The sequence below is a fragment of the Oreochromis niloticus genome, linkage group LG22, assembly GCF_001858045.2.
Source record: "Oreochromis niloticus isolate F11D_XX linkage group LG22, O_niloticus_UMD_NMBU, whole genome shotgun sequence".
Lineage (NCBI taxonomy): Eukaryota > Metazoa > Chordata > Actinopteri > Cichliformes > Cichlidae > Oreochromis > Oreochromis niloticus.
This window is the reverse complement of record NC_031985.2, coordinates 34190358-34217690: the sequence shown is the minus strand read 5'-3', so window position 1 is coordinate 34217690 and position 27333 is coordinate 34190358. Positions and strand designations below refer to the sequence as shown.

At 39.6% G+C, this 27333-nt stretch overlaps 2 protein-coding genes and 1 non-coding gene across 4 annotated transcripts; all 3 read left to right on the top strand.

Moving 5' to 3' along the window:
- Positions 1-290: 290 nt before the first annotated feature.
- Positions 291-6619, top strand: rab42a (RAB42, member RAS oncogene family a). The gene is made up of 2 exons (XM_003443746.4): positions 291-791; positions 2578-6619. Exons 1-2 carry the CDS (start codon positions 433-435, stop codon positions 3017-3019), a joined length of 801 nt encoding a protein of 266 aa, XP_003443794.2. The 5' UTR covers positions 291-432; the 3' UTR covers positions 3020-6619.
- Positions 6620-8759: 2140 nt separating this feature from the next.
- Positions 8760-8892, top strand: LOC112843662 (U11 spliceosomal RNA). The gene has a single exon (XR_003216130.1). It is a non-coding gene; the product is annotated as a U11 spliceosomal RNA (small nuclear RNA).
- A 255-nt stretch (positions 8893-9147) lies between these two features.
- Positions 9148-24817, top strand: gmeb1 (glucocorticoid modulatory element binding protein 1). Of its 2 annotated transcripts, none has more exons than XM_003443784.5 (10): positions 9148-9286; positions 11545-11744; positions 11884-11936; positions 12052-12167; positions 12906-13009; positions 15807-15955; positions 17052-17177; positions 17283-17420; positions 17683-17805; positions 22298-24817. In XM_003443784.5, exons 2-10 carry the CDS (start codon positions 11605-11607, stop codon positions 23152-23154), a joined length of 1806 nt encoding a protein of 601 aa, XP_003443832.2. In that variant the 5' UTR covers positions 9148-9286; positions 11545-11604; the 3' UTR covers positions 23155-24817. The 2 variants fall into 2 exon arrangements, with proteins under 2 accessions (XP_003443832.2, XP_005450753.1); XM_005450696.4 differs by having other exon boundaries at positions 17668-17805.
- Positions 24818-27333: the final 2516 nt, after the last annotated feature.

The following is a 27333-nucleotide window of genomic DNA, read 5'->3' as shown; positions in this document are numbered from 1 at the left end:
CAACGCCTGCTGTATTTTTTGAAGTTTACTGACACTCAGGCAACAGAGTTTTACACTTAACTAGCCACGCGTTTTTCACAGAGTACGGCGGCACAGATAAGAATAAACTGTGTGCAATTAGAGAAATATCCTGTTAATTCCAGACCATCGTCGGAATTGAATATAGGCTACTTCAGAACCACGGACAGCAACACACTGTGTGTTTTAGGTTTTGTGATCTCAATAGTGCACGATATATTAAATAAATGGGGGTGATTAAGGAAACTAGGTGCAAAACATACCCAAGACAGACCTCATATACATATATTGTTCTGTTTTTGCTGCTTTTAACCCCCCCTGTAAGATTCTTTTACAACACACACAGGCCAGATGAGGTTGTAACGGGTTTATTGGAGTGATATTCGACTAGTAGAGCATAGGTAAATCTATCACATGATTGCTGCGGCCGCTCTGTGCTCCGTGTCTCTTCCTGAACAGAAGGCAGTAGCAGCAGCTGGGGCTCCATGTAAACACGCCGCGCGCAGGGCTTTGTTTCACACACACTCACTCCGCAGGTATCTTCCCTCTAGTCATGCCATGGATATTTTGTGGCAATACCAGTTCCGAATCATTCTACTCGGGGATTCCACAGTGGGCAAGTCCTCGCTGTTGAAGCGTTTCACGGATGGAATTTACAGCGATGTGGCGGACCCGACGGTCGGGGTTGATTTTTATGCCCGCTCGCTTGACATCGAACCCGGGGTGAAAATAAAGCTCCAGCTCTGGGACACGGCTGGCCAGGAACGATTCAGGTATAGTGAGGTGAAATGTATCTTAAATAGAATATATCTGAGCTGAATATGTATACAGCCATCGTCCTTCAAAGAGATTTTTAAATAAATAATTGTGAGGCCTCGGTTTAATGTCGTCTTTGGCTACTATTCTCAGACCCTTTAAATTGAATATGGGCCATTTTCCGGTCTCGTTAGCATGTAATGAAATGAGTTTAGACAGCGGAGAAAGGAGGCCAATAGAAGATATTACGATGTCCTGACCTGTATAACAACAGGACACGGCGACTTACATCATGCTTTCATGGATGATGGGCAGCCTCCTCATATTTAGGCCCCAGTATGATTCCCTCATATACAATTTCCAGGCCATCGCGGGGATGTCCCGAAGTCCCGATCCAAATCTAGTTGTTGTTTTCATTCATCTATCCTGTTGCTTGCTCTGCTTTTCATGCCCACTGTCATGGATCATTTCCTTTAAAGAACTCCTGTGTCTGGAGAAGCTCTTAGATCTGCTTTCCCTTTTGAAGCCTCTGAGGGTGTTTTCCTCCAGGCTTCACTTCACTTGTCTTTCACTTCTGCCTATCTGGCTGTAGAATCTGTGGTTTTTAAAGCATCAAATGCAGAGATCAGAGTCTGTATGTGCATATATTTTCATAAATAGGATAGTATCATGCACCTGCTGTTATGACCCAAAGGATCCTTTGTGTTTTTGTTTTTTATTTCACTTGTTTAGTTTCCATTTAATTAGGCACTTTAATGTATGAAACTTAAAAAAAACATTCACATTGCAAGTTTTGACTTCATAAAATTACAGAAATTGTTTTAAGAGGCCAAGAGAGACAAACCTTCCATAGCAATATGACTTGGGTATATTTATTAGACCTCTACGTTTCACGGACTTGACCACAAAAAAGTCCCAAATGTTGGGTGAGGTCCAAATTTATTGTCAAATTATGTATTATGCCATTCAGTGCCATTCACATTATTTATTAAGTATGTTTCAGTTTTAACATATTTAACTCCCCTCATATTGTGCCCACTGTCTCAATAAGTAGTTTCATCTGAATGGCAAGGCCAGTTAAATCACACATTTAACTCCAGGAGTCTTACTAATGTAAAACACTAGTAACACAGCTTTGAAAGGAAATTCTTGTGTCATTTAAGTGGTTAGCTTGCAAATAAGTTGAAATACTTAAAAGACAGCATGCAAACACATTCCTTGACTGACTTGGAAAACAGTGTGTGAGAACTGATTTGGGATTGTATCGAATGGGACTTGATCTTATCTTAGTTTCCGCTGTCCTGACATTTGAGCTCCACTTTGGCCAGAATATTTAAGTTTGTTTTCTATAAACTGAGTAACTGGTACTATGACTCCTTTTCTATTGTAACTGAGCACTCAAAGTGCTTTTTTCTACATGTCTGATTCACCTACACACACTGAAAAACGCATCAGGCAAGTTGGGTACAGTATCTTGCTCATCGATACTTTGACATGGAGACTGGAAGACCTGCTCTACCTCCTGAGCCACAGCCACCCCTTTTCTTCAAAGACTTGATTTGACTCAGGATTTGACTTGACTTGCTTTGGCGATTCTTAAGAGAGGACTTGGACTTACCTCAAGTGATATGAATTTTCCACCACAAAAATTAAACTCATATTATGATGTTACACACAGCAGTATAAGGGTAGTAAACTGGTAGGAACCATCAGAGTTCATAGAGCTGTCCAAGACATTTAGAAGTTATAAGTCTAGAGATGTTTGTCTTATTTTCTAACACCAGTAATGTGTCTTTCCACCAGGTCTATCACAACATCATATTACCGCAACTCTGTAGGTGGCCTGCTTGTCTTTGATCTCACCAATCGTAAAACCTTCGACCATGTGAGGGAATGGCACAAGGAGGTGAGTGAGCACATCCTGCCTCACCACATGGTCTACATCCTCATCGGCCATAAGAGTGACCTCAACAAGGACCGGAAGGTGAGCAGGGATGAGGCAGAGCAGCTGGCCGCTGAGCTGGGCATTCGCTATGTGGAGACATCGGCCAAATGCAACAGCAATGTGGACCGGGCCTTTGAGCTGCTGACCAGGGACATCTACGAGCTGATGAAGATGGGGGAGATCGTCACCCGTGATGGGTGGGATGGCGTGAAGAGTGGCCTCACTGCCAAGGTTCTCTACTCTGCAGAGGATGAAGAGGAGCTGGCCCCTCCATCAGCTGAAAAAAGCTGCCACTGCTGACTGAGAAGTCTTTGTGTTCCAACACTATCCTGTCACACAGCCGATCATCAAAACCAAATCACTGAGGCTTAGCACCCTGTGATATCACCATTCATCACTTCCTCACCTTGTGCTTTGTGCCCTCTCTGTGTTGATTTTTCGGACCACTGGGATTATTTTCAATCAGGATGCTAGAGTAAATACCGATGTGTACCTGTTGGGAAAGTATTGTATTGTTAATTTGATATGATGTAGCATGAGTCGAGCTGTTTTGAGCCTCATCTTGCTCAAGAAAAAAAAACAAAACAGAAAGCATGCCAATGTGATCAGGTCTTGTTGCTTAAAGTGTAGCCAGTACTCCTTTTTTATAACAATGGAGCTAAATGACTACTGAGCATAAGAAAGTACATGTGGACTATTATGGTCTGGTATCATCCACATTTCATACGGTACTATTATGGGTTTCTACTTGTCAAAAGTTTGTGCAATGCTTTGCCTGCAGTCTTAAGTGGCTGTAACATTGTAAATAATAGTTAAATCTATAAAGATGAGAGCTAAAGGTGACTGAAAGCTATTTAATTCATAGTGTGAACAGACACAGTGCACTCTGCAATAAGTGTCACTATATTAAATCAATGTGCTCCTCCTGCTACTGTAAGCTGTGTGTGCACTTATGCCAAATTGACCTTTGACCATTCTGTGAATAGATTAATAATGTTTTTTTTGTAAAAAGGTAGAGATTATTTGTAGTAAAAGTGTATACATAAACATAGATTATTGTAATTAGACTAAGTGTAATATACGACATCCACAATAGCAGTAAGTGGCAATGCGAGAAAAGGGAGTTTAAGGTCTAAATATGCCCCATTGATATAGACATAGACGATATACACAGCAAAAGCTAATGAGCTTTGATATGTTTATTGCAGGCCTCTTAACTGGCTTTAATTCAGCTTATCTAGGCCATCAGCTCAGCAAATGTCATATCATGAAACCATGACATAGGATTTAACTGTCATTTTGCGTCTTTTTTTTTTTCATTTTCTTTTTGCTGTACAAATGAACCTGATAAAATTCTTTGTAGGGCCTTAAAAGTGCGTAGAGAATTAGAGAAAAGCTCTAGCCTAGCTTAGCATAAAGAATTGAGAGTAATAACATGTTTAAGCAAATTAATTTTATGTTTAAATTCATGGTTGCCAAAGTGTGGCCTGTGGGACAGTGGTGGCCGCTGGTAACGTTCTGTGGCTGGGTCAAAACAGAATGAAACAAAGCGACCATTTGTTGTTGATTTTTGTTCTGGACAGCTATATAAAACAAAGTTACAGTTGTTGTCAAGACATGTAACAGCCACAATTTCAATTACCATCTTATAACTCCTCCCTCTGAACACCAACTTAAAGGGTTTGTGTGCATTTTTCCTGTACCTGTATCACTTGTCTGCTGGTTCCCTAAATTGGCACTTTCTTGTTTAAACCATGTCTGAAAAGCCACTAAAACCTGTAGTTACCAAGTTTATCTATTACTCTTCAACAGCTGGAGGCACTCAACCAGTTAAGTTGTTAATACACAACTGTTTTCCAAACACTTTCCGAATATAAGTGTTTTGTTTTTATTGTTTTTATGATGTTTTTAGACCTGTTATGTAAATGTGACAAAGGAATTTTTCATTATCAATTTTCAAAAGATAATTTTAGGCACATAAATATAATTCTAAACAACAGTTCAGAGCTGCACTACACCTACACCCAAAGTCATTGAAATTCCTTGTTAGCTAACAAATGTCATCAAATTTTTGTTGTGACTTTAGTTTCTCTTTGCTGGCTGGAAACACTCAACAACTCCCTCCAGAATCACTGCTGAATTATTAATAAGAAAAATGAGTTAGATTTTTTTAAAGCACAAATTTAACAAGGAAGATAAGCTGTGCACTTTAGAGGTGCTAGTATTGCTAGCTATTGCAATAGCTGTCACTCCTGCTTCCAGTCTTCATGCTGAGTTTGCCTAGTTTGCCTCTTTGGTCTCCACATATCAGAATCCATCTTTTCAGGAAAATCCTAAAAGAAAGTTAAATGTATTTTTTTAAAGGGCTACAGTAGTAGGCTATTTTATTTTAGACCTGTTATGTGAGTATAACAAAGGAAATCCCTTTTATCAATGTTCAAAAGCAGAATTTTTACCAAACTAAATATAATTAAAAAGTGCAACGCTATGCCCTGCAGTTAATCTTTTGCAGTTAAGCTCACATTCTTTGTTAACTAACTAATGTATTGTAGATTTTATTCAGCTGTATTGGAGAGTGAGTGGGTGTCTGCACACATGACTTCCAAAACCTGCAGTGAATACCTTTAACAAAGAGGATCACAAATTCCTTTAAGGCTCTAGAGGCTAATAATTTGCTGCTTGCAAGCCTGGACCTTGTTGCCAGTTACAGTTTGCTTTCCCTGGGACTTCTACAACACACACTACACTGTAAATGGCAAGAAAATATGCATTCTAATGTTTTTACTTAGCATTCATGTGACCAGTCTGACACTTCTTTTTCATTTGTCTGAACCAGTTAATAAAGTGTACATCACGTGGTTGCAGCTTAGTATTTGACAAGGAATGTATTCTAAAGCATTTCTACTCCCTTTTCATTTTTTATTTATTGTTTTGCACTAATTCAAACTGCATTTTTTTTCTTGGTGAAAGTCTGCGTTTGTTTGACAATCAAATGTTATCATTTTGAGTTCTTGGTATAAGTGAGGAATACAGTGTTGGGGTGGCAAGCCTTAAAATCGTGCTGAATGAAAACCAACCAGTCTGTACAACTACCTGTCTCACTTTTGCCTCTAATCTAAACAGGGTTACATTGCATTGTATAATACTGTGTGTTAGCACTGTGGTGTAAGCATTACTGATGACTGCAGGCTCATGTAGGCGGGAGGAAAACACTGGAAAGACAGGAAGAAGTATTATTTTGAAAGATTGAATCTATGGGACAAAAAGACCAATTGAAAACTATATACCCAACAGCACAAAAAAATATGAAACATTTCCATCTTATTTGTAATCTTATAAGCTATACCAATACATCTGCAGTGACTGTAAGTTGTAATATTACTACAATGAAGGTGAATAACTAACTTTCAGTCCAACTCTAGCTTCTCTCTGTGTTCTTTGAAGACAATTTGTGGAAACATTCTTATTTGTTTTCTTTCCAATCTCTTTTTTCCAGTGAGATGACAAGACTGATACAACACTATCTTCTAGTGTTCTAAGCTATGCTAACGGCAGTTAGCATAATGGCTGTCTGCATCTGACTTATTTCAACAAATGAACTGCAAAAACACCAAGCAGCGAACACTTCTGAGCAAACAGTGCTCATAGTTTGAAGGCTTTTAGGTGAATCGTGTAACAGACACGCACTTAGTTTACAAAATCTTAATTTTTGTCACTAACTTTTTCCAAACCCCCCAAAAATGATTTAAATATTGGACTTTTGGTGCCAACCTAACGTGTTGCAGGGGATACACATAGAGACAAATAATTTTTACTTATTCTATCTTCAAATAGATATATTTCATTCTGCCATTTTAGTTGAAAGTATGATTTAGATGTAGCTTTGCTATAAAAAAAAAATACTTCCTATCATTCTTTAAGCATCACTAGTTTATTGGTTTAGTATCACATTTTACTATATTACACTTGGATTCAGCTTCAGCATAATTTGTATGGTATAATAAACTAATAAACCAAAGCTATTCTAGCATCTTTTTTAATGCAAAAAGGAAAACGGCAGCTCCATTCAGTTTATCAAAGCCTGTGTTACTAGTTTGTCTTGCTTTACAAACTGTGTAATACCCTTGGCTGTGCTGTTTAACTCTTGATTACTTTTCACAAGTTATGTTTATGTTTTAAACATATCACCAAAATTCTATTTAATTTTTCTAGATAGGAACATAAATAGTAAAAGATCAGATTGATTTTTTTTTCAATCCTGGCCCAACAATTTGACTTCATAAAGTTCACCAATATGTAAATGTTTCACTTTGTATATGTAGGTGGAGTTATCATTTTTTGCTCAATTAAGCCAAAACCTAGCATTTTTATATTTTAGTTTGTGAGCAGTTATATGGAATAAAATATACAGAGTAACTTTTTGAGCTAACAGCATGGCGGTTCTATCTCTGTACTGACCACAGAGGATGTGTATATCTGTGCTTTAGACTTTAACACCTGTAGAAAGAAAAGGAGAAAGAAAATAAATGTTTTTTTTCCTCCAGTACACATTTTTCTTCTAACTGAACTTAGAATCAGTAACCAACTATTTATGTGGAACATATTAAACAAACATCTATTGCCAGGAGGAGCCAGAGGTAACTAACAGCGTGAAATGCTCCAAATATTCTATTTGACCAATCAGAAATGTCCTGCTCTAAAAGCCTCACCCCCTAGTAGCCCACTGAAACTTTGAAAAGTACCACCAAAGCTTTTTACATACCTCTGTAAATGGACTTTTTGGTGGGTAAAACAATTCTTCCCTTTTCCTTACTTTGACAACATAGTGAGTCCATCCAAAGGTCATAGTCACTGTTGTTCCTATTGTGGAAAAGCAGCTATTGATACCAATCACCTCTTGTCAGTCTTAGAAAGAAAACAGATAAGAACGTTTAAAAAAAGAAAAGAAAAGAAACAAGAAACAAATCACCCATGTAATTAATAGTGTCATATCCAGTGAACTGATCAAAATAATCACAGCTAGGGTTTCTCTACCATGTAACATCAACAGTACAGCTTCTGATCCCCCGATGGTCATGTTCCACAGTATTACTGAATAAATGTTATTTATTTTTATGTTGTGTATAAGGGATATTGGTTATTAAATGAATAAATAGATGTCCGTTGAATAATGTTTGGACTGGATGGTCTTCTTAACAAAGATTTGGCGCCCTCTTCTGACAGATTTAAGAACCATCATCATTGTCTGGATTGGTTATTTTGCTCATTTATGGTAGTTAGGGTAGAAATTTGGACAAATGTTGTTAGTGAGGTCGATCCAAACCAAGTATTAGAATATTACCGATCCCTCAGCAGATGTATTTTCTTCAGCTATGAGAACATCATAAAAGATCATTGCAATACTTAAATGTGTATAATCGTATAAGCTACTATTCAGATAACTTAATGTCCTCAATGTTGTGCCTGGGAATCTAGGCAACAGAGAACACGAACACCGCACACACACACACACCACATAATTAGGATCTTTCTATTCCCGTGTAATTCACTTTTAATTCAGTGTAAACGGTATAATAAAATTATATATATATATAAAAAAAGTGTTATTTTTCAATTAAATTCGATAATGTATGTAAGGCTCAGGGAGAGGTGGAAAAACTGTCGAGATTTTGTAATCGATTTTGAAAGAATCTCACATATTACGATTGTAATCATGCGATCGACTTTCCCACATTGCCTGTATGCAACATTAATTCCAGTGCATGTAGCGCCCAATGGCAGCATTCAATGTTAAATTGCCCCGCCCTCTTTACCCATCATGCTTTTCGGTGTCCAAAACTAAATAGCTAAATACGGTCAAGTTTTGATTCCCGTCGGCTATATAAATATATAAATGAAAGATAAAGGGCTGATTTTCCGTGTTTTTCTATACAAAGTATTGTGAAATCTTTCTGCGCCGACTTGAGGTTTATACATCATGAACCCTGAATGAGGAACAGGTTACCTGTGGTCAGGTCGCAGGATGCCCTACGTGGTTGTTAAAAAGGGCTTCTGCTATGTTTGGCACAGGAGAGGTGGGGTGTCTATCTCTCTTGCGGAATCGCCATCAAGAGATTTCGGAAGCATAATTTTTACCTTTGGGGCTGCCGATGATCACATATCTTGGCGCCCCTATGTTTATTGTTAACGAAAAATTCAATGTTTACGTTCCATTGCTAGCTGCACATGACATAACTCCCGTGTTGCAGAAATAAGCACTTGACTTCTAAAATTTAATGCAAATGTTAAGTATGATCTATGTAGAGAACACTATTATAAATGAACATACAAGTCTTTGAGCTATGACCAGATAAAACCTATCAAGGTATTACCCACTTATTCTCGCCTGCATATATAGATTCGCTAATAATGAGTCACAGTGGTGGTAAAAACCCGCGGTTTACACAGGGTTTACAAGAGAGTGAAAACAGGGCGAGCGCTGTTCAGCAGGAAGTCGAACTATATCTACTGTGTGCGCATGCTCCACAGCTCTCCTCTATCTAGGGATGCGTTTGTCTTCTTAAAACGGTAAGAACGAGCTATTTTTTTACTGTGTGTTTTTAAATATATATGACTGTAAAATAGCGATCGCTCTCACCACACAAGCTGTAGTTTTAGCGGGGTGGTTTGGGTACATTGCGGAGGGGGTTCAGTGAGCCAGGCTCGTACTGAATGGAGGGGCAACGCCGTCGCCGTGCCGTTGTTTGCTGTACGTGCCGCCGCACAGGGAGACGTCATTTTGAGGGGGAGCGGAGAGTTAAAATGCAGAGTTACGAAGGGACGTACGGTTCATAGACAAGCGGCACGTAACCGTCACACTGTAAATGCAAAGCTTTACCCGTCTCGGACAGTGGAGTTGACGCTATTGTTTGGATTCCCACACATCAAGTTACGCCCTTGTGTTAGCAGTAATGGCTACCGCCGAGCCCTAGTCTGAGGAGCTCCGACAGCGAAAAGTAGTCAGCTGGCTACGGCGGTAGCGATAACCAAGCCAACTTAATAAAAGTAATTTATTTGCAGCAAAAGAGTGTAGTTTTAACTGAGCTGTGAATGGTTTAGTAACCACTTGTTGGTTAGTAGCCCCCAAAACACGTAAAACTGTGGTTTCTAATGCCCAATGCGCGTGGGAAAAACCCACACTTGCTGTATTCTACTAAGAAAATGTGTCAGTTTAAAAAAGTAGCTTGCTTTTCTGGCTATCGTGGTTTCACATTTCGACAAAACACAGCTTCTGAAAATTTCATAGCCTATTACAATATCGCGTGTAAACCTTACGTGCACACTAGCAAACCGTTACGTAAAAATGTATTATATTAATCCAGTTAATATTAGTCTCAAACAAGTGGACCAGTCAGGCCATTTACAAAACTCTGCATGCTTTGGTTTGAATTAGCTAAGTTCACCTTACTTGGAAACAGAAGGTCAACATTTCAATCCACGTTAAAGTAACATGAGTTTAACTAATGTCAATAGCAGCGTTTCCCAAAGTGTGGGCCATGAAGCGAGGAGCTTTATTTCAGCGAGTGGTCTCTAAGAAGTCACTAATTATAAAGTAAAAGGAAACTAGTAGTTTTGTGTAAATTAGTTTTTAAATTGCACCAAATATTTACATTTAAACAAAGAATTAGTAATAGTAATAATAACAGGATTTGAAAATTTCACATTCTTCATCTTATGAGTTATTATTGGGGCACAATTGTTAGGTTTTGAAGCAGGCTACAACTGTCTGAATAATATATACAGGGTGAAATAATTAGTGTTAGGTTGTTTTTGTTGTTGTTGTTGTTGTTTTTAAATCAGCTTGTATATAGCTGCATAAATATTTGAAACTTACCAGGATTTCTTTTATCTAAGCCACTATAATACACAAACACAGATGAAAGTGATGACTCACAAAAGTTTATTAGGATCTGGCCTTGTACAGTAGTCAGTAAAGAAGTCGATTGTACTAACTAAGAAAAATTCTTTTAGTAGGGTCAAACTTCATCAGGCACTTTCTCTTCTCCAAGCACAGTGGTAACATTTTATGGAAAGAACAATGAAGGCCCCACAGTTCCTGTCAAAATAAATAAAGGTAGACCAAATGAACATTTCTCTTGAGGTCCAACTTCTGCTGTTTTAGCCAATACAGCTGACTAAATCTGAGCAAATACAGCTGATGCCGATAAATGTCACATAACTAGTCTTTATTTGTAGGCATGTGCGCACTTACGTTCTCACCTTAGCATTAATGCCTCAATGAATTGAAGACAAAGGAGGAGCCTGAATATTTAGTGAGCCTCTGCACTAATTACAGTGCAGAGGGTCACTAAATATTCAGGCTCCTCCTTTGTCCTTTGAGGATTAAGTTCACTAACTCATCAGTCATCTTGGCATTCCTGGAGATGCTTCAAGATGGGTCATCAAAGCTTTCTGACTTTAGTTCAAAAAGGCTTTAAAAATATTTTCTCCCCCTGAGGTTATTCTGCTCCCACCCTCTTTGAGCTTGTTTGGAATTCTGCTATAAATTACATCTTAGTATTTTTGGAGTGTCATGTCTCTTTCTTATAATGTTATACAAGTCAGTTAGCCGACCCGATGTTAGCTAGCAGAAGTTAACTAACAATACCTATGGTGGGCTTTTAAAGATGAGTTAAGGGCTTGGATATTCAGCTTTTTGTAGGTAGGTAGGTGAAGCATCTTTTTCTTAATTTCAGTTTTGAACTGAAATGCAAAAAATCAGAAAAATGTACAGCCTTTTATTACCATCATCTGCTTTTCTTTTTAATATATTTATGGCTTTTCAGATGAACAAACCCCTAGGTAGCTGTTGCACAGAAGTGGTCCCCTCCCTCTAGTCTACTCCAATGAGTGTGATGGCGACCACTGATGAGGTCACTGTATCTATGGGGGAAGTGGTGATGGTAAAGGATGACAGTGGTGAAGGTGACCCCGATGACCCCAGTAAGACTCAGGTCATCCTCCAGCTCCAGCCAATCACCGCTGGGTATGTACTGAGATACTACAATTCACTTCAAAATTGTATAACACCACAATCAGAGATACTGGGATTCCAGATGGTCAGTCATTTTCCATGTTTACTCTGTGGTACCAAGAAAAAATGTACCAACTATCTATCTTTTCAGAGACGAATCTGCAGAAACAGATGCGGCTGTCATGGCTGTTGAATCTCATCCAGGTAAGAGGTTGTCACAATGATTCAGACAACTTGAGGGATGTAATGATCCATGAGTTTTGCAGATTCCATTACATAAAGCTTGTTGGTAAATGTTGCATACATTTATTCCCTGTAGAGCAAACTGAGGGAGACGACGTTGAAATTGGCTGTCCTATAACGTGTGGTGACTGTAAAGCTGTGTTGCTAGTGAAAAAGTTTGTGTGCCCAGGAATCAATGTGAAATGTGTGAAGGTTAGTATCCTTTTTTTCTTTTGGCTCACATGGAGTACAATGACAAATCATTAAAACATCGCCAAATATAGCAACGTGACAACTAGGTCATTCAATAGTCTCTGAGCAGGAAATAAACATGTAGAGCTGACAAGTGTCCCACTATATCTACAGAGTCATCCAGTTCATTTCTTCTCACTGCAAGTAGCAGGTTTCAAATAACCATGCTCCATGCTCTAAATGTGAGCGAAGAAACTGCAGTGATAATGAAACAATGAGCAAGGCCAGAGGCTGGGGTTTGGGTGCCAATCTCACTGAGATCCCAGGCCTGGGAGAGCTCTCTGGTATATTTGAGAGAGGATGACAAACAGAAAAAAGGAAGCAAATGTGGGCCATGTTGCATTAATGTGATACATTGTTTAAGTAGGAAGTGTAGCACTGAAAAAACAGAATTCAGTACACCACAGTAATGTATTATTTAAAGTTGAGAAAACTTAAGCATATCTTATATTTTTTCCTCCTGATATAAAACAGTGAAAACATTATTTCGCTACTCCAGCTGCCACAATTGCTCATACTTTGCAGTGTCATAAGTCTACCATCATTCTAGAACCACAGCATATCTATTACATTTTCATATTAAAGGCCAAAATCAAAGAGAAGACGTCTGATATTGTAATGTGTTGCTTTTAGTTATTTCTGTTGTTTCATCATTGCACTTATTGAACATATTTACTAAAATGGCAATCTCTCCACTAGTATGAAGACCAGTTGATCAGTCCCAAGCAGTTTGTGCACATTTCTGGAAAAGCTACTCTGAAAGACTGGAAGAGAGCCATCAGGATGGGGGGAGTCATGCTGAGGTGAGGGGATTTATTTTTGAGACAGAACACTGACATACTATGGCCTTTAGATGAGCAAGTGCTGGTTAGTTGCACTGCACCACATGGTAATGAGTTGAGCTGTGACTCATCCATCTAGAATAAATATTCAAATGTTCTTCTGTGGCTTTGTGACAGGAAACTAACAAGCCACTATTGCCTCATTTCTGAGTGTGAGTGAGATGATAACGTTAACCCACGGGCCTTCCTGTCTCTTTGACTGTTCGAAATAGATTTTTCTATATCACGTTTAAGCTGCGCTAATCAGTGTTACAATGAAATAATTGTGTAAGATGTTGCCTGTAGTGGAAAACCTGACTGTGATTCTGCAGTTCCCCTCTACAGATTTGCCTCAATGATCTACGGCATTGTGTCTTGTAGATAAATTAATGGATAATTATTTAGTTTTAGGGTTACACTACTACCCTATAGTTTGGATGTGTAAAGTAGACTTATTTTATTAATTTAAAAACCCCTCTGTGTGTGCTGTGACTTAGCCGTATATTGCTTCAGTGATCACATAGCTTTTGGAAGACTGCACTGCAAGTAATACAGCTTACTTTATTATACAGTCTTTTCAGTTTCTTGGATTTCTTTGAGATCATTTGACAACAATAGTTGACTATGCTTTACATCTTGTGTAGAGATCAACTCAGTTTCACAGATATTGGATAGTTTTCATGCCTTTGAAATTTGTGTCTGGACTTCAAATAAAAATTAGGCTTTTGGTTTCTAGCAGTGAAATGATAAGCAAATAATTTTTTCTTTCACATAAAGTTTTCCATTTCAAATTGATGAATTGTGTCACAGTTATTATCAATCTCTGTTGCAGTCTAAAGGTTATTAGTCTGTCACCAACAAAGTGCAGGGTTAAGATCTTCTTTACTGTGTAGAACATTTGTATTTGCCCCTCTGATTAAAAGCACAGGAGAAGCAGAGGATTTTGACTATGAAAGAAACTGTACAGCTTTACATAGATGCAACAGTGTCTCCTTCTGACCAGTGACTCTTATATGGTTACTGACAACGGCACAGCATCTCCTGTCATGTGGAGCCATGCGCTGCAGGCAGCCAGAGCCAGAAGGTAGTAGCACAGGGTGATCCTGAGTCTCAAAAGCAAGAAAGCAGTGAGCAAACAAATTCTTTTTTTTCTAGCTTCAAAGTGTTTGAGAAGTAATATAGCTTCTATAATATAGTTAATAATAAATTGTTTACTAAAAATAATTACTCTTACTTAAAGCCCTGTACACATCTCAGGGGACCTGTTGTTTTCTGATCCAAATGAACTATTCGTCTCAACCTTGTTTCCAGAAATAGCAGATGTAGATGTTCGAAGCTAAAGCTCTACATTATCTGCTGTATGTGAGAAGGCTAACTCTGAAGAACGTCTTGAACATTTAGGAGTGAAGATATTTTTCCTCGTGTACGGGAGGAGAGCAGAAACAGATAAATGTTTCTACCTACATCACAACAACAGCTTAGGCTAAAGTAACACATGCCAGACGCTGAAGTGTATATGTACTTTATAAGGATTTTACATTTGACCTTTCACCTCTGCTTCAAGAGCAAAATATTAATCTGAAGGTCAAAGTGATAGTTACACTACATAGAGCTATTTAAAATCATTCTTACTGCCATTGTGTGTACTGACAAGATATATGTATATAGGAAATATAGATATATGATATATAAATCGCACATTATTTTATTATGAACATTACAGTAACAGGTTATATAACCATTGAAACATAGAAGACGTGTATAATATTCCTTATTGAGTATTGTTTTTTGGGAAAACCAAAATAAACTTGTGATCAAAAGCTTTTTTTATTTGGGTTTGGGTTTTGTTATTTACTAAACAATGAAATTAATGCTACACATTCAAAATAATGCTAAACAAGATTTCATTAGTAAATACTGGCCAGAGAGTGAGCTGCCTTGGTAGAGGGTTGTGCTCTCAGAGCACTTGGTGTTTTACAACTGTTTTGGCTGTAGATCAGTGGTATAATGCAGTCTAGCAAATTGGCAATAAGCAACACTAAAACACAGCATTAAATTAACATGTGGAATAGCCCTACAACAGTGTTAAAATAAGAAAGTGGAAATAAATGCAGGAATATGCGCACACTTAAACCAAGACCAACATTTTTCATGTTCTTATCTCATGTCAAGGACATGAGACAAAATAGTTGAGACAGATTTTATGAAGTGTCTTAAAGCAGTGGACATAGAACTGTTGTAGTTCAACCAGGAAATACTTTTGAGAGATACACAAAGACAGAGAGACTGTCCCACTAAAAATAGCAGCAGCTTTCAAACATGGACCTTCTAAAGCTTCGTATAAGCTTCACAGTAACTCTAGAGTACAGATTTGCACAGACCTCCAACTGTGGATTTTGTCCTGCCAGTATGGAAAGGACTGCTGCAAGCAAAACTTGATTTAAATGCATACAGATATTGCATGTATTGCAGATGCACCGCTTGAGTCTGTTGCACATTTTATGTAAACGTCTAATATTCTCTCCAGGATATCTGTGTGGGCAACTCTCAGACACCACTTAGTTGTTGCACTTTACACAGTTGCTCCTGTTGTTAATAGTTCCAAACAGAATAAGTGTACTGAAATATAGGCACTGAACTGTCAATCAGAAAATGCTGGTCTGTAATGGATCTTCACTTCTAAAAGATGCAAATGTTTTTGACAACACTGGCCACACATTTCTGGTCAAACAAACGTTTTTTCCCCTTTTTTATATATTTCCTAATTTCTACTCTCCAGAAAAATGATGGATTCCGGTCAGCTGGACTTCTACCAGCATAGTACTCTGTGCACTAACACATGTCGCAGCACCAAGTTTGACCTTTTAATAAACAACACACGCTTCCCTCCAGATGGCACCGGACTTACCACACCTACATCCTCTCAAGGTAAAAATCAGAATATAGAGTATTATTGTGCCTTACAATATAAAGCGCCTTGAGGCAACTGTTGTTGTGATTTCGTGCTGTATAAATAAAATTGAATTGAACTGAATAGAAGGTGCAATGAATCCAGATTTGCTCATTTAAACAGCAGTGATGTTATAATCCACAAGTGAGTATTTTGTTATTTTTGTTGTGTTTTTCAATCAAAAGATAGGGTTAACATAAGGGCCACTGACTGTTTCTACTAGGCACAGTTATGAATTTACTTCTAAACCCTTATTTAAAAGTCTTTTACGCGGTCAGTGTTTTTACAGAAAAGAAACATATGAGCCTGCTGAAAGAATGTGGAGGTTTGTTCGTGTCATGGAAAACACAGCAGATGGGTGATGCTGGTGGTGGAGCTCTCCACAATACAAGCGTTCCTCTAGTCTGAAAATAAATGTGTGCAAACTGCAAAATGTGTTTAGGTGCACTTGTGCGCATGGAAACTTATATGAGCCAACCCAAGCAGCTTCTGTTTTTCTAAACAAAAGTTTGATAACACAACAACAGTGACAGCAACGGGGCTCATTGCTGTTACCTTCATGGCTACAGAGCCAACAGGAGTATTATCAAACCACCTGTTCAACAAGCTTAGCGGCGAAGAAAAGCAATCTTTTCACCTGCTCTCATCCAACACTGATATGTTTTATAGTGACAGCGTAGCTGAATGAAGTAATAATCTAAAACAAAAGCTGTCTGTGTGCAGACAAATTGCTTGTTGATCTTTAAAGTTTTTGTAATTTCCTGCAAACTACTGTTGGGTGTGAACTCTGTGATCAGTTTTTAATACACTGCATATCATTTAATGCTTAAGTGATAATTATTTAGCCCAGATAGAGAAATTATACGATATAGAAAAATGCTAATTAAGTGTGAGATATGATGAAAGCTGCCCAGCAGGATATAAGGTAAAATTGACAACAACAACAAAAAGATCACTAAAGATAAAGAAGTGTGGTGGGGGAAAGTGACACTGAAGTTTGGCTCCCTCTTAAATCCAGAATTGCATTTAAAATCTTTCTCCTCAGTCATGTCTGTTGTCTTGTACAAATTACAGCTCAGGTGGTCCTGGGTAATGGTGGGGCAGCCGCAGAAGACCGAGCAAAGGTCCTGAGTGGGAAGTCGGACTGGAGTTCAAGTTCATTGGAGTCTGCAGACAAAAAGGGATCAGCTGAGATCTCAGGTAACACTGAGCACACATCCAAACACAGATCATTAAGAGTATAAAAGAGTATAAAAACAGCACACTAGTGAGTAAGATTGCTCTTTGTTGTCTGTTTGTCTCCAGAGGACACACTGAACTTTTGGAAGGGCATTGCAGATGTGGGTTTGTTGGGTGAAGTGGTGACCAACATCAACACGGAGCTTGTGGAGCTGTTAAACAGCGTGCAGCAGCGCATGGATCCGGCCAGCCTACAGGACACAGGTACAGAACGAGGCCAACATGCACTGGGAAACTGCACCTGACCTATGTGAATAAGAAATGCATTGAAAGAAAGAGTAAATTGAGCTGCTGTTGGAAACCGAAAATGACTGTCCAACAGCAGAAAGCTTTTTAGAATAGTTTATGTTAGAGTAATGCCAAACTGATTTACTGTGCAAACAGCTGAATCTGTTCCTCCTTTCTGACTGACCAAGTAATTTTTTTTGATTGATTGCCACACTGATCCCAGATTCCTGTCTGGTAGAGGTGGCCGTGCTCAGTAACCTCGCCCAGGTCTTCGATCTGCTTGACGTGGTCAAGAAGATTGTGGAGAGAAGGAAGCAGCAGACGGATCCTGGTCAGGAGCAGGTGCTCAGCATGCTTAACAGTGAGTACAGAACACAAACAAGGCTCTACTTTAGGAGCTGCCACACAGAGCCGCTAAATTCAGAAGATTTTTATTTAAAAACAATATTTCTTAAAAAGAATCATGGCTTTACGTAATAAAGTAAAGGTAAATTGAATTAAACTGCAATAATCAGGTGAGACTCAGTTACCAAGCACTTTTGCAAGAGTGGGGAGGAAGATTTCTCTTTTAATAGGAAAGGAGGGGCAACCTTCTGCTGATGGGGTTTGAGGAGATGAACAAGGCAAAAAAAAAAAAATAAAAATAAAAAGAGCACAGAGAGAGACCCTGAATAGGTTATAGAAGACATGCTTAGTGGATTCTAGGAAATCCCCTAGCAGCCTGAGCCCAAAGTAACATAACTAAGTGATGGTTAAGTGACAGTTGAGATTTGAGGGTAAATTCAAAACTATCAAAAGATTTGAATTGAATTTATCTCCTGAATCCAAACTGGGAGCTGGTTTCACAGGGAGGGGCTTAACAGCTGAAGGCTCTGCCTTTCTTTATACTTTTGGAAATTAGGAAGTGTAAGTGTGGTACTGGGATAAATTGGTACTGTGAGGTCTTCTGGATATTTAGGGACAATCTTTTTGGACTTTGCATGTGCCAATGAGAATGATCTTGAATTAATTTCTGGTAGGAAGACATGTGGTCATATGGTACACTGGCGCTGGTGTCCTGAGTGAATTGCAGCCTTTTCAGGGACCTTTTAGAACACCCTGATAATCAGTAGTTATAGTAGTCCAACTTCTATGTAACAACTGTATGAAGTAGCATCACTCTGAGTCAGGATGTTGTCATATTGCAGAGATAAGTGAAGGTAATCCTAGATGTCTGTTTAATGTGCGAGTTAAAGAAAAACCCAGTCAAAGATGACTCCAAGGCACCTGATAGTGCTATTGAAGGTCAAGATAATGCCACTCATACAGGGAGTGCAGAATTATTAGGCAAATGAGTATTTTGTCCACATCATCCTCTTCATGCATGTTGTCTTACTCCAAGCTGTATAGGCTCGAAAGCCTACTACCAATTAAGCATATTAGGTGATGTGCATCTCTGTAATGAGAAGGAGTGTGGTCTAATGACATCAACACCCTATATCAGGTGTGCATAATTATTAGGCAACTTCCGTTCTTTTGGCAAAATGGGTCAAAAGAAGGACTTGACAGGCTCAGAAAAGTCAAAAATAGTGAGATATCTTGCAGAGGGATGCAGCAGTCTTAAAATTGCAAAGCTTCTGAAGCGTGATCATCGAACAATCAAGCGTTTCATTCAAAATAGTCAACAGGGTTGCAAGAAGCGTGTGGAAAAACCAAGGCGCAAAATAACTGCCCATGAACTGAGAGAAGTCAAGCATGCAGCTGCCAAGATGCCACTTGCCACCAGTTTGGCCATATTTCAGAGCTGCAACATCACTGGAGCGCCCAAAAGCACAAGGTGTGCAATACTCAGAGACATGGCCAAGGTAAGAAAGGCTGAAAGACGACCACCACTGAACAAGACACACAAGCTGAAACGTCAAGACTGGGCCAAGAAATATCTCAAGACTGATTTTTCTAAGGTTTTATGGACTGATGAAATGAGAGTGAGTCTTGATGGGCCAGATGGATGGGCCCGTGGCTGGATTGGTAAAGGGCAGAGAGCTCCAGTCCGACTCAACGCCAGCAAGGTGGAGGTGGAGTACTGGTTTGGGCTGGTATCATCAAAGATGAGCTTGTGGGGCCTTTTCGGGTTGAGGATGGAGTCAAGCTCAACTCCCAGTCCTACTGCCAGTTTCTGGAAGACACCTTCTTCAAGCAGTGGTACAGGCAGAAGTCTGCGTCCTTGGTAAATGGTAAATGGCCTGTATTTGTATAGCGCTTTTACTAGCCCCACCTAAGGACCCCAAAGCGCTTTACATACCCAGTCATCCACCCATTCACACACTGGTGGAGGCAAGCTACAGTTGTAGCCACAGCTGCCCTGGGGCAGGCTGACAGAAGCGAGGCTGCCATATCGCGCCATTGGCCCTTCTGGCCAACACCAGTAGGCGGTAGGTGAAGTGTCTTGCCCAAGGACACAACGACCAAGACTGTCCGAGCCGGGGCTCGAACCGGCAACCTTCCGATTGCAAGGCGGACTCCAAACTCTTGAGCCACGATCGCCCCACCTTCAAGAAAAACATGATTTTCATGCAGGACAATGCTCCATCACACGCGTCCAAGTACTCCACAGCGTGGCTGGCAAGAAATGGTATAAAAGAAGAAAAACTAATGACATGGCCTCCTTGTTCACCTGATCTGAACCCCATTGAGAACCTGTGGTCCATCATCAAATGTGAGATTTACAAGGAGGGAAAACAGTACACCTCTCTGAACAGTGTCTGGGAGGCTGTGGTTGCTGCTGCACGCAATGTTGATGGTGAACAGATCAAAACACTGACAGAATCCATGGATGGCAGGCTTTTGAGTGTCCTTGCAAAGAAAGGTGGCTATATTGGTCGCTGATTTGTTTTTGTTTTGTTTTTGAATGTCAGAAATGTATATTTGTGAATGTGGAGATGTTATATTGGTTTCACTGGTAAAAATAAATAATTGAAATGGGTATATATTTGTTTTTTGTTAAGTTGCCTAATAATTATGCACAGTAATAGTCACCTGCACACACAGATATCCCCCTAAAATAGCTCAAACTAAAAACAAACTAAAAACTACTTCCAAAAACATTCAGCTTTGATATTAATGAGTTTTTTGGGTTCATTGAGAACATGGTTGTTGTTCAATAATAAAATTATTCCTCAAAAATACAACTTGCCTAATAATTCTGCACTCCCTGTAGTAAATAGTTGTTAGGCATCATGTTTCATGTTTCAAATTTAGCAGCTCAGGTTTGAGTCTGACCTGCAGCCCCTTGCTGCATGTCTTCTCGTGCTCACTCTCTCCATTTTTTCTGTCTACTCCTCAAAAAGGCAAAAAGCCCAAAGTCAATGGCTTTATTGTTACACATATGCGGGAAAAAAGTTATTTTTGTTTGTTATTAGTGAGAGACATGAGGTTTAAAAGAAAAAGGCTAAAATTGAGAAGCAAAATTTGGTTTCAGTCCATCTTGAGTTCCACTCTTTGATTAAGCAAAATTCTTTAGACAGTTGTTCTAATTTGCAATCAGTTCCTGATTGTGAGGCTGTTGCTCCCAAATGCACTACGCCATTACCCAGCAATAATTAAAAGGTCATGTGCTGCAGATCATTATCATCACTACATCATTTTAAAAAATAAAATGCAGCCACATTCACACTATAACTGTTCTCTTTATACATTTTTCTGATAAAATGAGCAGTGACACAGGTCAGTGGCAGCAGCTGTGCTGTGAGTCTGACTATATTGATAATGAAGAAGAGTGATGACTCCCACTGCTCCCATCCGAGGTAATAACAGTCAAGATCATTTTCCCAGATGGTGTACAGTCTTGCTTCCTCCATGACTGGATATCATTTTTGGGTTCTTATTTTTTATTTATTTACCTCTGTGTCCAACCTCCCTCCAAGTCATTTCTTATTTGTCATTTATGGACTAAGTTTAGGGAGAAATTAGGGGTATTTGTTTTAGTATGTTTTTTTACAAACAAGGTAGGATCATCGCTGTATAGAAATTAAATTAGATTTATCATTTGCCTGAACCAAGACAGCGATGGTCTCGGTTGGCCCTCCTTGAACCCAGAGGGAAGCAAATGGAAGCTTTGCTTTTATGCTGAACACTGATGGAGAGTTAACTGGCTACATAGCAAATAAGGAAAAAATAATTAAGTGAATGCAGAAAGACGCAGACGCAGTTTGCATAAAGGATCCAGAGAACACATAAGAAGTTTGGATATCTGGTTAACATGAGTCACTTTAGAATCACCAGTTAACCCAACCCCATGTGTTCTCTTTGGACTGCTTGAGGAAGCCAAAGTCCCAGGAGAGAGCCCAGCAGACACGGAGGGAACATGCACACAGAAACTCTGCGACTAGCTGGTGAATTAGAACCCAGTACCTTCATGCTGTGAGGCAACAGTGTTAACCACTACACCACTGTTCAGTTCACGTTCACACTAAATACTTTCTGTTCCCAGTCAAAGTTAACAAATAACAGCTCTGGTGGGTAACATCATGAATCAATTCAGAATCCTAACAGATAGTTCATGACTTTTGACTCCTAACAGAGTCAAAATTCCTGAATATATTTTTTTATCTCACTCACATCTGTCATGTTACTCAAAACTGTTTTTGAATACTTAAAATGAAGAATGACGTTTTTATTGAGTTAGGGTTTATGTTGTGAAATTAGATTTGACATTTGCTGGATTATACATGCCTAGCGTGTCTGATGAATATTGATATTAGAGATCAATATAAGAACGTGCACGTTGTAATCTTGTAAAAATCTGCCTGGCTGAAAATAAATGTATTCTTGTGGTTGACTCAGCCCTCACTGTCAGTCCTGTCATGTCTCTGCAGACCTGGAGGTGCAGCTGGAAGAACAGAAGAAGCAGCAGCAAGTACGAGCTCTTCTCACCTGCCCCCAGCCTGCCAAAAACAAAACTCCCACTAAACGCCCGACCAAGCGGCCTCGACTCCAGAGACCTGCCTCCACCACCACCCTCCTGACCACCCCTATAAACCAGCAAGCCACTCTGCAGCCTCAGCAGTTCACCGTTCTTTCACCCATCTCGCTGTCCTCAGTGGGGCAGCCATTCACCGTGGCAGGCCTGCCTATTGCCTCGCTGTCCCAGTCCTCCAACACAGTCACATTACTCCCTGCCGGCTCGCAGGTCTTCACCCGCTACATGGTGGCTGGAGATGGCAAGACAGAAACCATCACCCTGCATCCGTCCTCAGGTTTGACACTGGTTGGCACGACTGCTTTGCAGGACTCCAGCCAACTGGGCACAGTAATGAGCCCCATGGAACTGGTGCAGCTAAGCCAGCAGGCCAGCGGTGCAGAGGTGGTGCCCATAGAAGGCCAAGTGGTAGACGGCACCATGCTAGTGCAACAGGAGGTGATGCAGGGGGAGGTGGAGGGCAGCCAGGAACACACGGTCATTGAGATCAATCCAACTCCTGTGGAGCAGGCAGTGGGAGTGATGGAGCTCCAGCTGACCGGGGAGTCAGGCAGAGAAGGGGCCACCATGGTGGTCCAGAGTGGAGTGGAGATGACCATGTCAGCGGAGACAGAGGAGGAGACTCAGCACCAGCTGCAGGAGGCACACACTGAAAGGGTTCAGGAGGTGCAACTGGATGCTAGCGGGCAGCTGTCGCACGTACAGATAGTGGTGATAGGAGAAAACACTCAGGAAGAAAACAAGGTCAAATAAGACACAACCATCTTTATCCAGCACAGCAGGTATGAACTCATGGACTGAGTCATCACGGACTCGACAAACTGTAAATACACAGGATTTCCAAATCCACGAATTGCCTTGGCCTAAGACCAAGCTCTAGGGTAGCCATTTTTCCTTTTTGTGTCTTTGTACATGCGCCGCTCAGCTTGTTCATTTTTATTGAAGCAAAGAGGGATCTGCAATATATGAAATGCTTCTGTTTGTTTTCCAGTTGAAGGTTCGAACATATAATGACTTGGCTCTAAAATTTGTAGTTTTGGCCATTATTTCTGTTCTTTTTTTATTTCAACCCTGTACTCACCAAAGTAACTGCTACTGAAATCTGGGAACACTGGGACTGTGACTTCAAAGAAACTCGTACGCTTTAAAATCCACATATTTTTGATGTGATAATTATGAAGTTAAAGATAAATGTATTTAAAGGCTTAACACACAGTAAAACATGACGCCTGCATGTGTTAGACGATGTTGAAGTGAAGCAAATGCTGTGCCAAATTCCCGCTTTTACTTTGATTACAGTGTCTACATAGAGTTTGGGACAGCACATACTTTGATGTGAACTGGGCTGATGGTGTGGAACAGCTCATAAACAAAATATGTGCACCGTTTTAAGATCAAACTGTTTCACACAATTTCTTTATGTCTCTTTTTTCCCGATTAACCAGGCAGACACAGTCAAATATCCATCAAACATTGTTTTTCCTCAGTGAAAAAAAAAGTTAAATATTTCATATCCTGCCAGATAAGAGAATACTTGGATGTTTTACTTGAAAATGACCTGAATTATAAATATATTTATTCCATTTTCTGCTGATGGACTGGTGGTCCCTGGGGGTCTAATAATAAGGAAAATAATGGCCAAAAGTATAAAAATGGGATCATGTCTTTATGAACTATAATTTTACTTTAAGCCTCTATGAACAACCTGAGGTCAGGAGAAAGCACTGTAACAGTAAAGTCAGCATGCAGGGCTTTAGAAAAGGTGCTGATGATCAGTCAGACTGGGCAGCGGCAGGCTGCAAGTCCCTTCTGTTCATCAGACTCGTTACCAGTAACAGTGTTGGTGTTACCTGAGGCTAGGAGGAATTGCACTCTGTTTTGCGTGGTAGTTTTGCAAACTGTTTTTGTTTTTGCACTGTGTAACGTCCTCGTGGGACTATAGGAGGATGTTGGCAGTGATGCCTGCTCTCGCTCTCAACACTTCAGTGGAAACAGACTGAACTCCTTACCGGAGCAGTATCATTTATCCACATACTGTATTCTCACCAGTTTCATACTGCCTGATAAATCTTCTCCACTCTTCATTTATTGTGAACACCTGTTGCTTTTTCTCCGTATCTTGGATAGTGTGAGCTACTGGACTGATTGTTCAACTGAGGATATAAAGAACATAATATACTCAATGTCAGACTTGCCTGTATTTTACACTTGTCAAGTAGTATTTTATTTATTAGCTTTCAAAACTGAAGTTTAAGGAGCAGATATGGGTTCATTTGAGCTCTTGGTTAAAGCTCACATCAACAAAGACCTGTTCATGACTTGTGGTTTTTCCAGTAATTTAATTTAAAAAGGTGAGAGTGTTTGCATACTGACTTTGTAATGTGTTTTAATATCAGATTAAAACAAGCCAAAAAAAGATAAGTAGTATTTATTTTTTAATTTCACCACCAGAGAGCGCTGTTTGATCACCCCACTACGGGCTTTAGACGATCTGCATTAGTAGATGGTGGAAATGGTCTGCTGCTGTAATCTCCGACTGCTCCATGTGTCAGACTTATTGTGGAGCATGACTTAATCTGGGCTGCTGTGGACTGATGTGCAGGCCTTTCTGGAGGATGAGTCGTGCTGACAGGGCACAGGGCTTCACTGGTTATTACATTTCGCTGCTCTTGTAGCCCTTAACGCTCTCCGACAGGCTACATAAGGGGAAGGCGTGAGGGTTTTGGTTGAGTGGAAAGACAGACAAATACACAACCACAAGGCTGAGAAAGACATAGACGAACTTATTATATGTGGAGTACAAAAAGGGAAAAGGCATCAGGCATCAGTGGTTTAATTGTCGAGCAGCTGGGGGGCCCAGTTAATGCTAAAAGGCTGAGAAACTGAAACAGAATAAACACTGTGTGGTGTGGAAAAGGAATAATCATGAAGTGTTCAACAGACTGTGTCGCATGTTTTGCACAAGACAAAGAAATCAGGCTGAGCGCAGGCATCAGTTGCATGTCTGAAATGTCTTAAAGTCTCTGGAGGCGATAAAAGGTTGTTAAAAGAGAGGTTACCACGGCTGACATGTTGTCGGTATCACCTCGGCCTTAACAGCTTTAGGTGAGAATAAATCCTTGAACTTAACATCTGGTAGTCAGTGTGCCCTACAGGCAAGGTGGCTTCAAGCTATATCTATAACACCAGGGGAGGAAAAAAACTGCCAGAATTAACATATCGGACTTGGAATTTTTAAAAAATGTATTTATATGTGTTCTTAGTCATGAACAGGAATTTGTAACAAATATGTAACTGATGTATTTCTAGCAACATATTTCACACCATCAGCACATATTTTGACCAGAAAAGGGGAAAGATGTCTCTCTACACTTGAAATAAAAATACATTAATTGGTAAAGTATTGAAAAAGTGACTGAACTAAAGTGTGACATGTATGATTCAAAGCTGGGTCTCTGGGTTGAGTGGCAAATTGAATATCTCCACCACTAAACCGTCCTTCAGACCTCCAAATGTCAGCTTTCTTGCCCTGAAGAAAAATCTGAAGTACATGGACAAAAATCAGTACGCATGAGACCAGAGAGATGAAAAATCATGTTCCAGGATATGAATCAGTAGATCAGAGGTCATTACTGCCTTGTATGAAAATGAAAATGAGAATCAGTTATTCTGGAAAAGTACACTAAAGCCATAATAGCCCCTCAAAATCTGTAAGATTCTCACCAGAAAGCCTGTTTAAAAAAAGCATTTTAAATGATTTTTTAGGAGAGTCCACAGAGTCAACAAAGTGCTAGTACTGTTTTGTAAGAAGCTAAAGCCTGTCCATTTAGTGTTCCGTATGTTAATACAACAATTTTAAAACTAAAATCTATTGGGAAAAATTGTAAAAAGTATAGAATAGAAGTGATTTGAGCTCACTTGCTAGAATGTTTTAATTGTCTGGCTGCAGCGTTTTCTATAGCTTAGAGGCATGAAAGAGATGATTTGTCCAACACAGTAAATACAGCACTGCAATAATCTAGACAAAATGACACAAATGCATGAGTAATTTTTTTCCAGTTCAGTTGAGGAGACAATATGTCACAATTTAGAAATGTTCCTTTAATAAAAGTAACACAAGTGAGACCCAGAGAAATATCAAATATTACACCAAGTAACAATAGGTATTGCTAGAGAGCCAGTTGCTAACTTGGGTGAAAATGGTGGGTTAGGGCAGATAACCTATCCACCTGAGGCTTAAAAGACATATACAGCTGAATGTCATAGAGATGATAAAAAAAAAAATGCCATTCAAAGAATGAATGATGCCAACTAAAGGAAGCATATAGAAAGAAAATAATAATGAACCCAAGACGGAACCTTGTGGAAGCCCACAGGTTAAAGGGGTAACTTGCTTGTTCTAACAGATAAAATCCTACCAGATAAGTAAGAAGAAAGCCAATCTAATGTAGAGCCAGTGATACCAGCTAAAACCTTAAGACTGTTAAGCACAATGTTATGTTCAATGGTATCAAAGGCTCCACTGAGATCAAGTATTTACCTTTTTATTTACAGGTGTGAAACAAGTTTAATAGGCTGTAATTGTATCTAAACTTCTCTGTCTTCTAGATCTTTCTCCATTTCTGAGTGGACAGGACAGAAGGATAGCAGATTCTTTTCCAACGAGAGTTATTTTGTTCCACAAGCAAAACTTGACAAACTAGAAATTTAAAGCTTATAGGAAGTGTTTCCATTTCTCTTTCCACTGAATCTTTTCATAGTGTTGAAGTTATCTGGTCATTTTTGAAAAGCATCTATCCATCCATCCATTTTCTTCTGCTTATCTGGGGCCGGGTCACGGGGGCAGCCACCCAAGCAGAGAAGCTCAGACCTCCCTCTCCCCAGCCACCTCCTCCAGCTTATCCGGGGGAACACCAAGGCATTCCCAGGCCA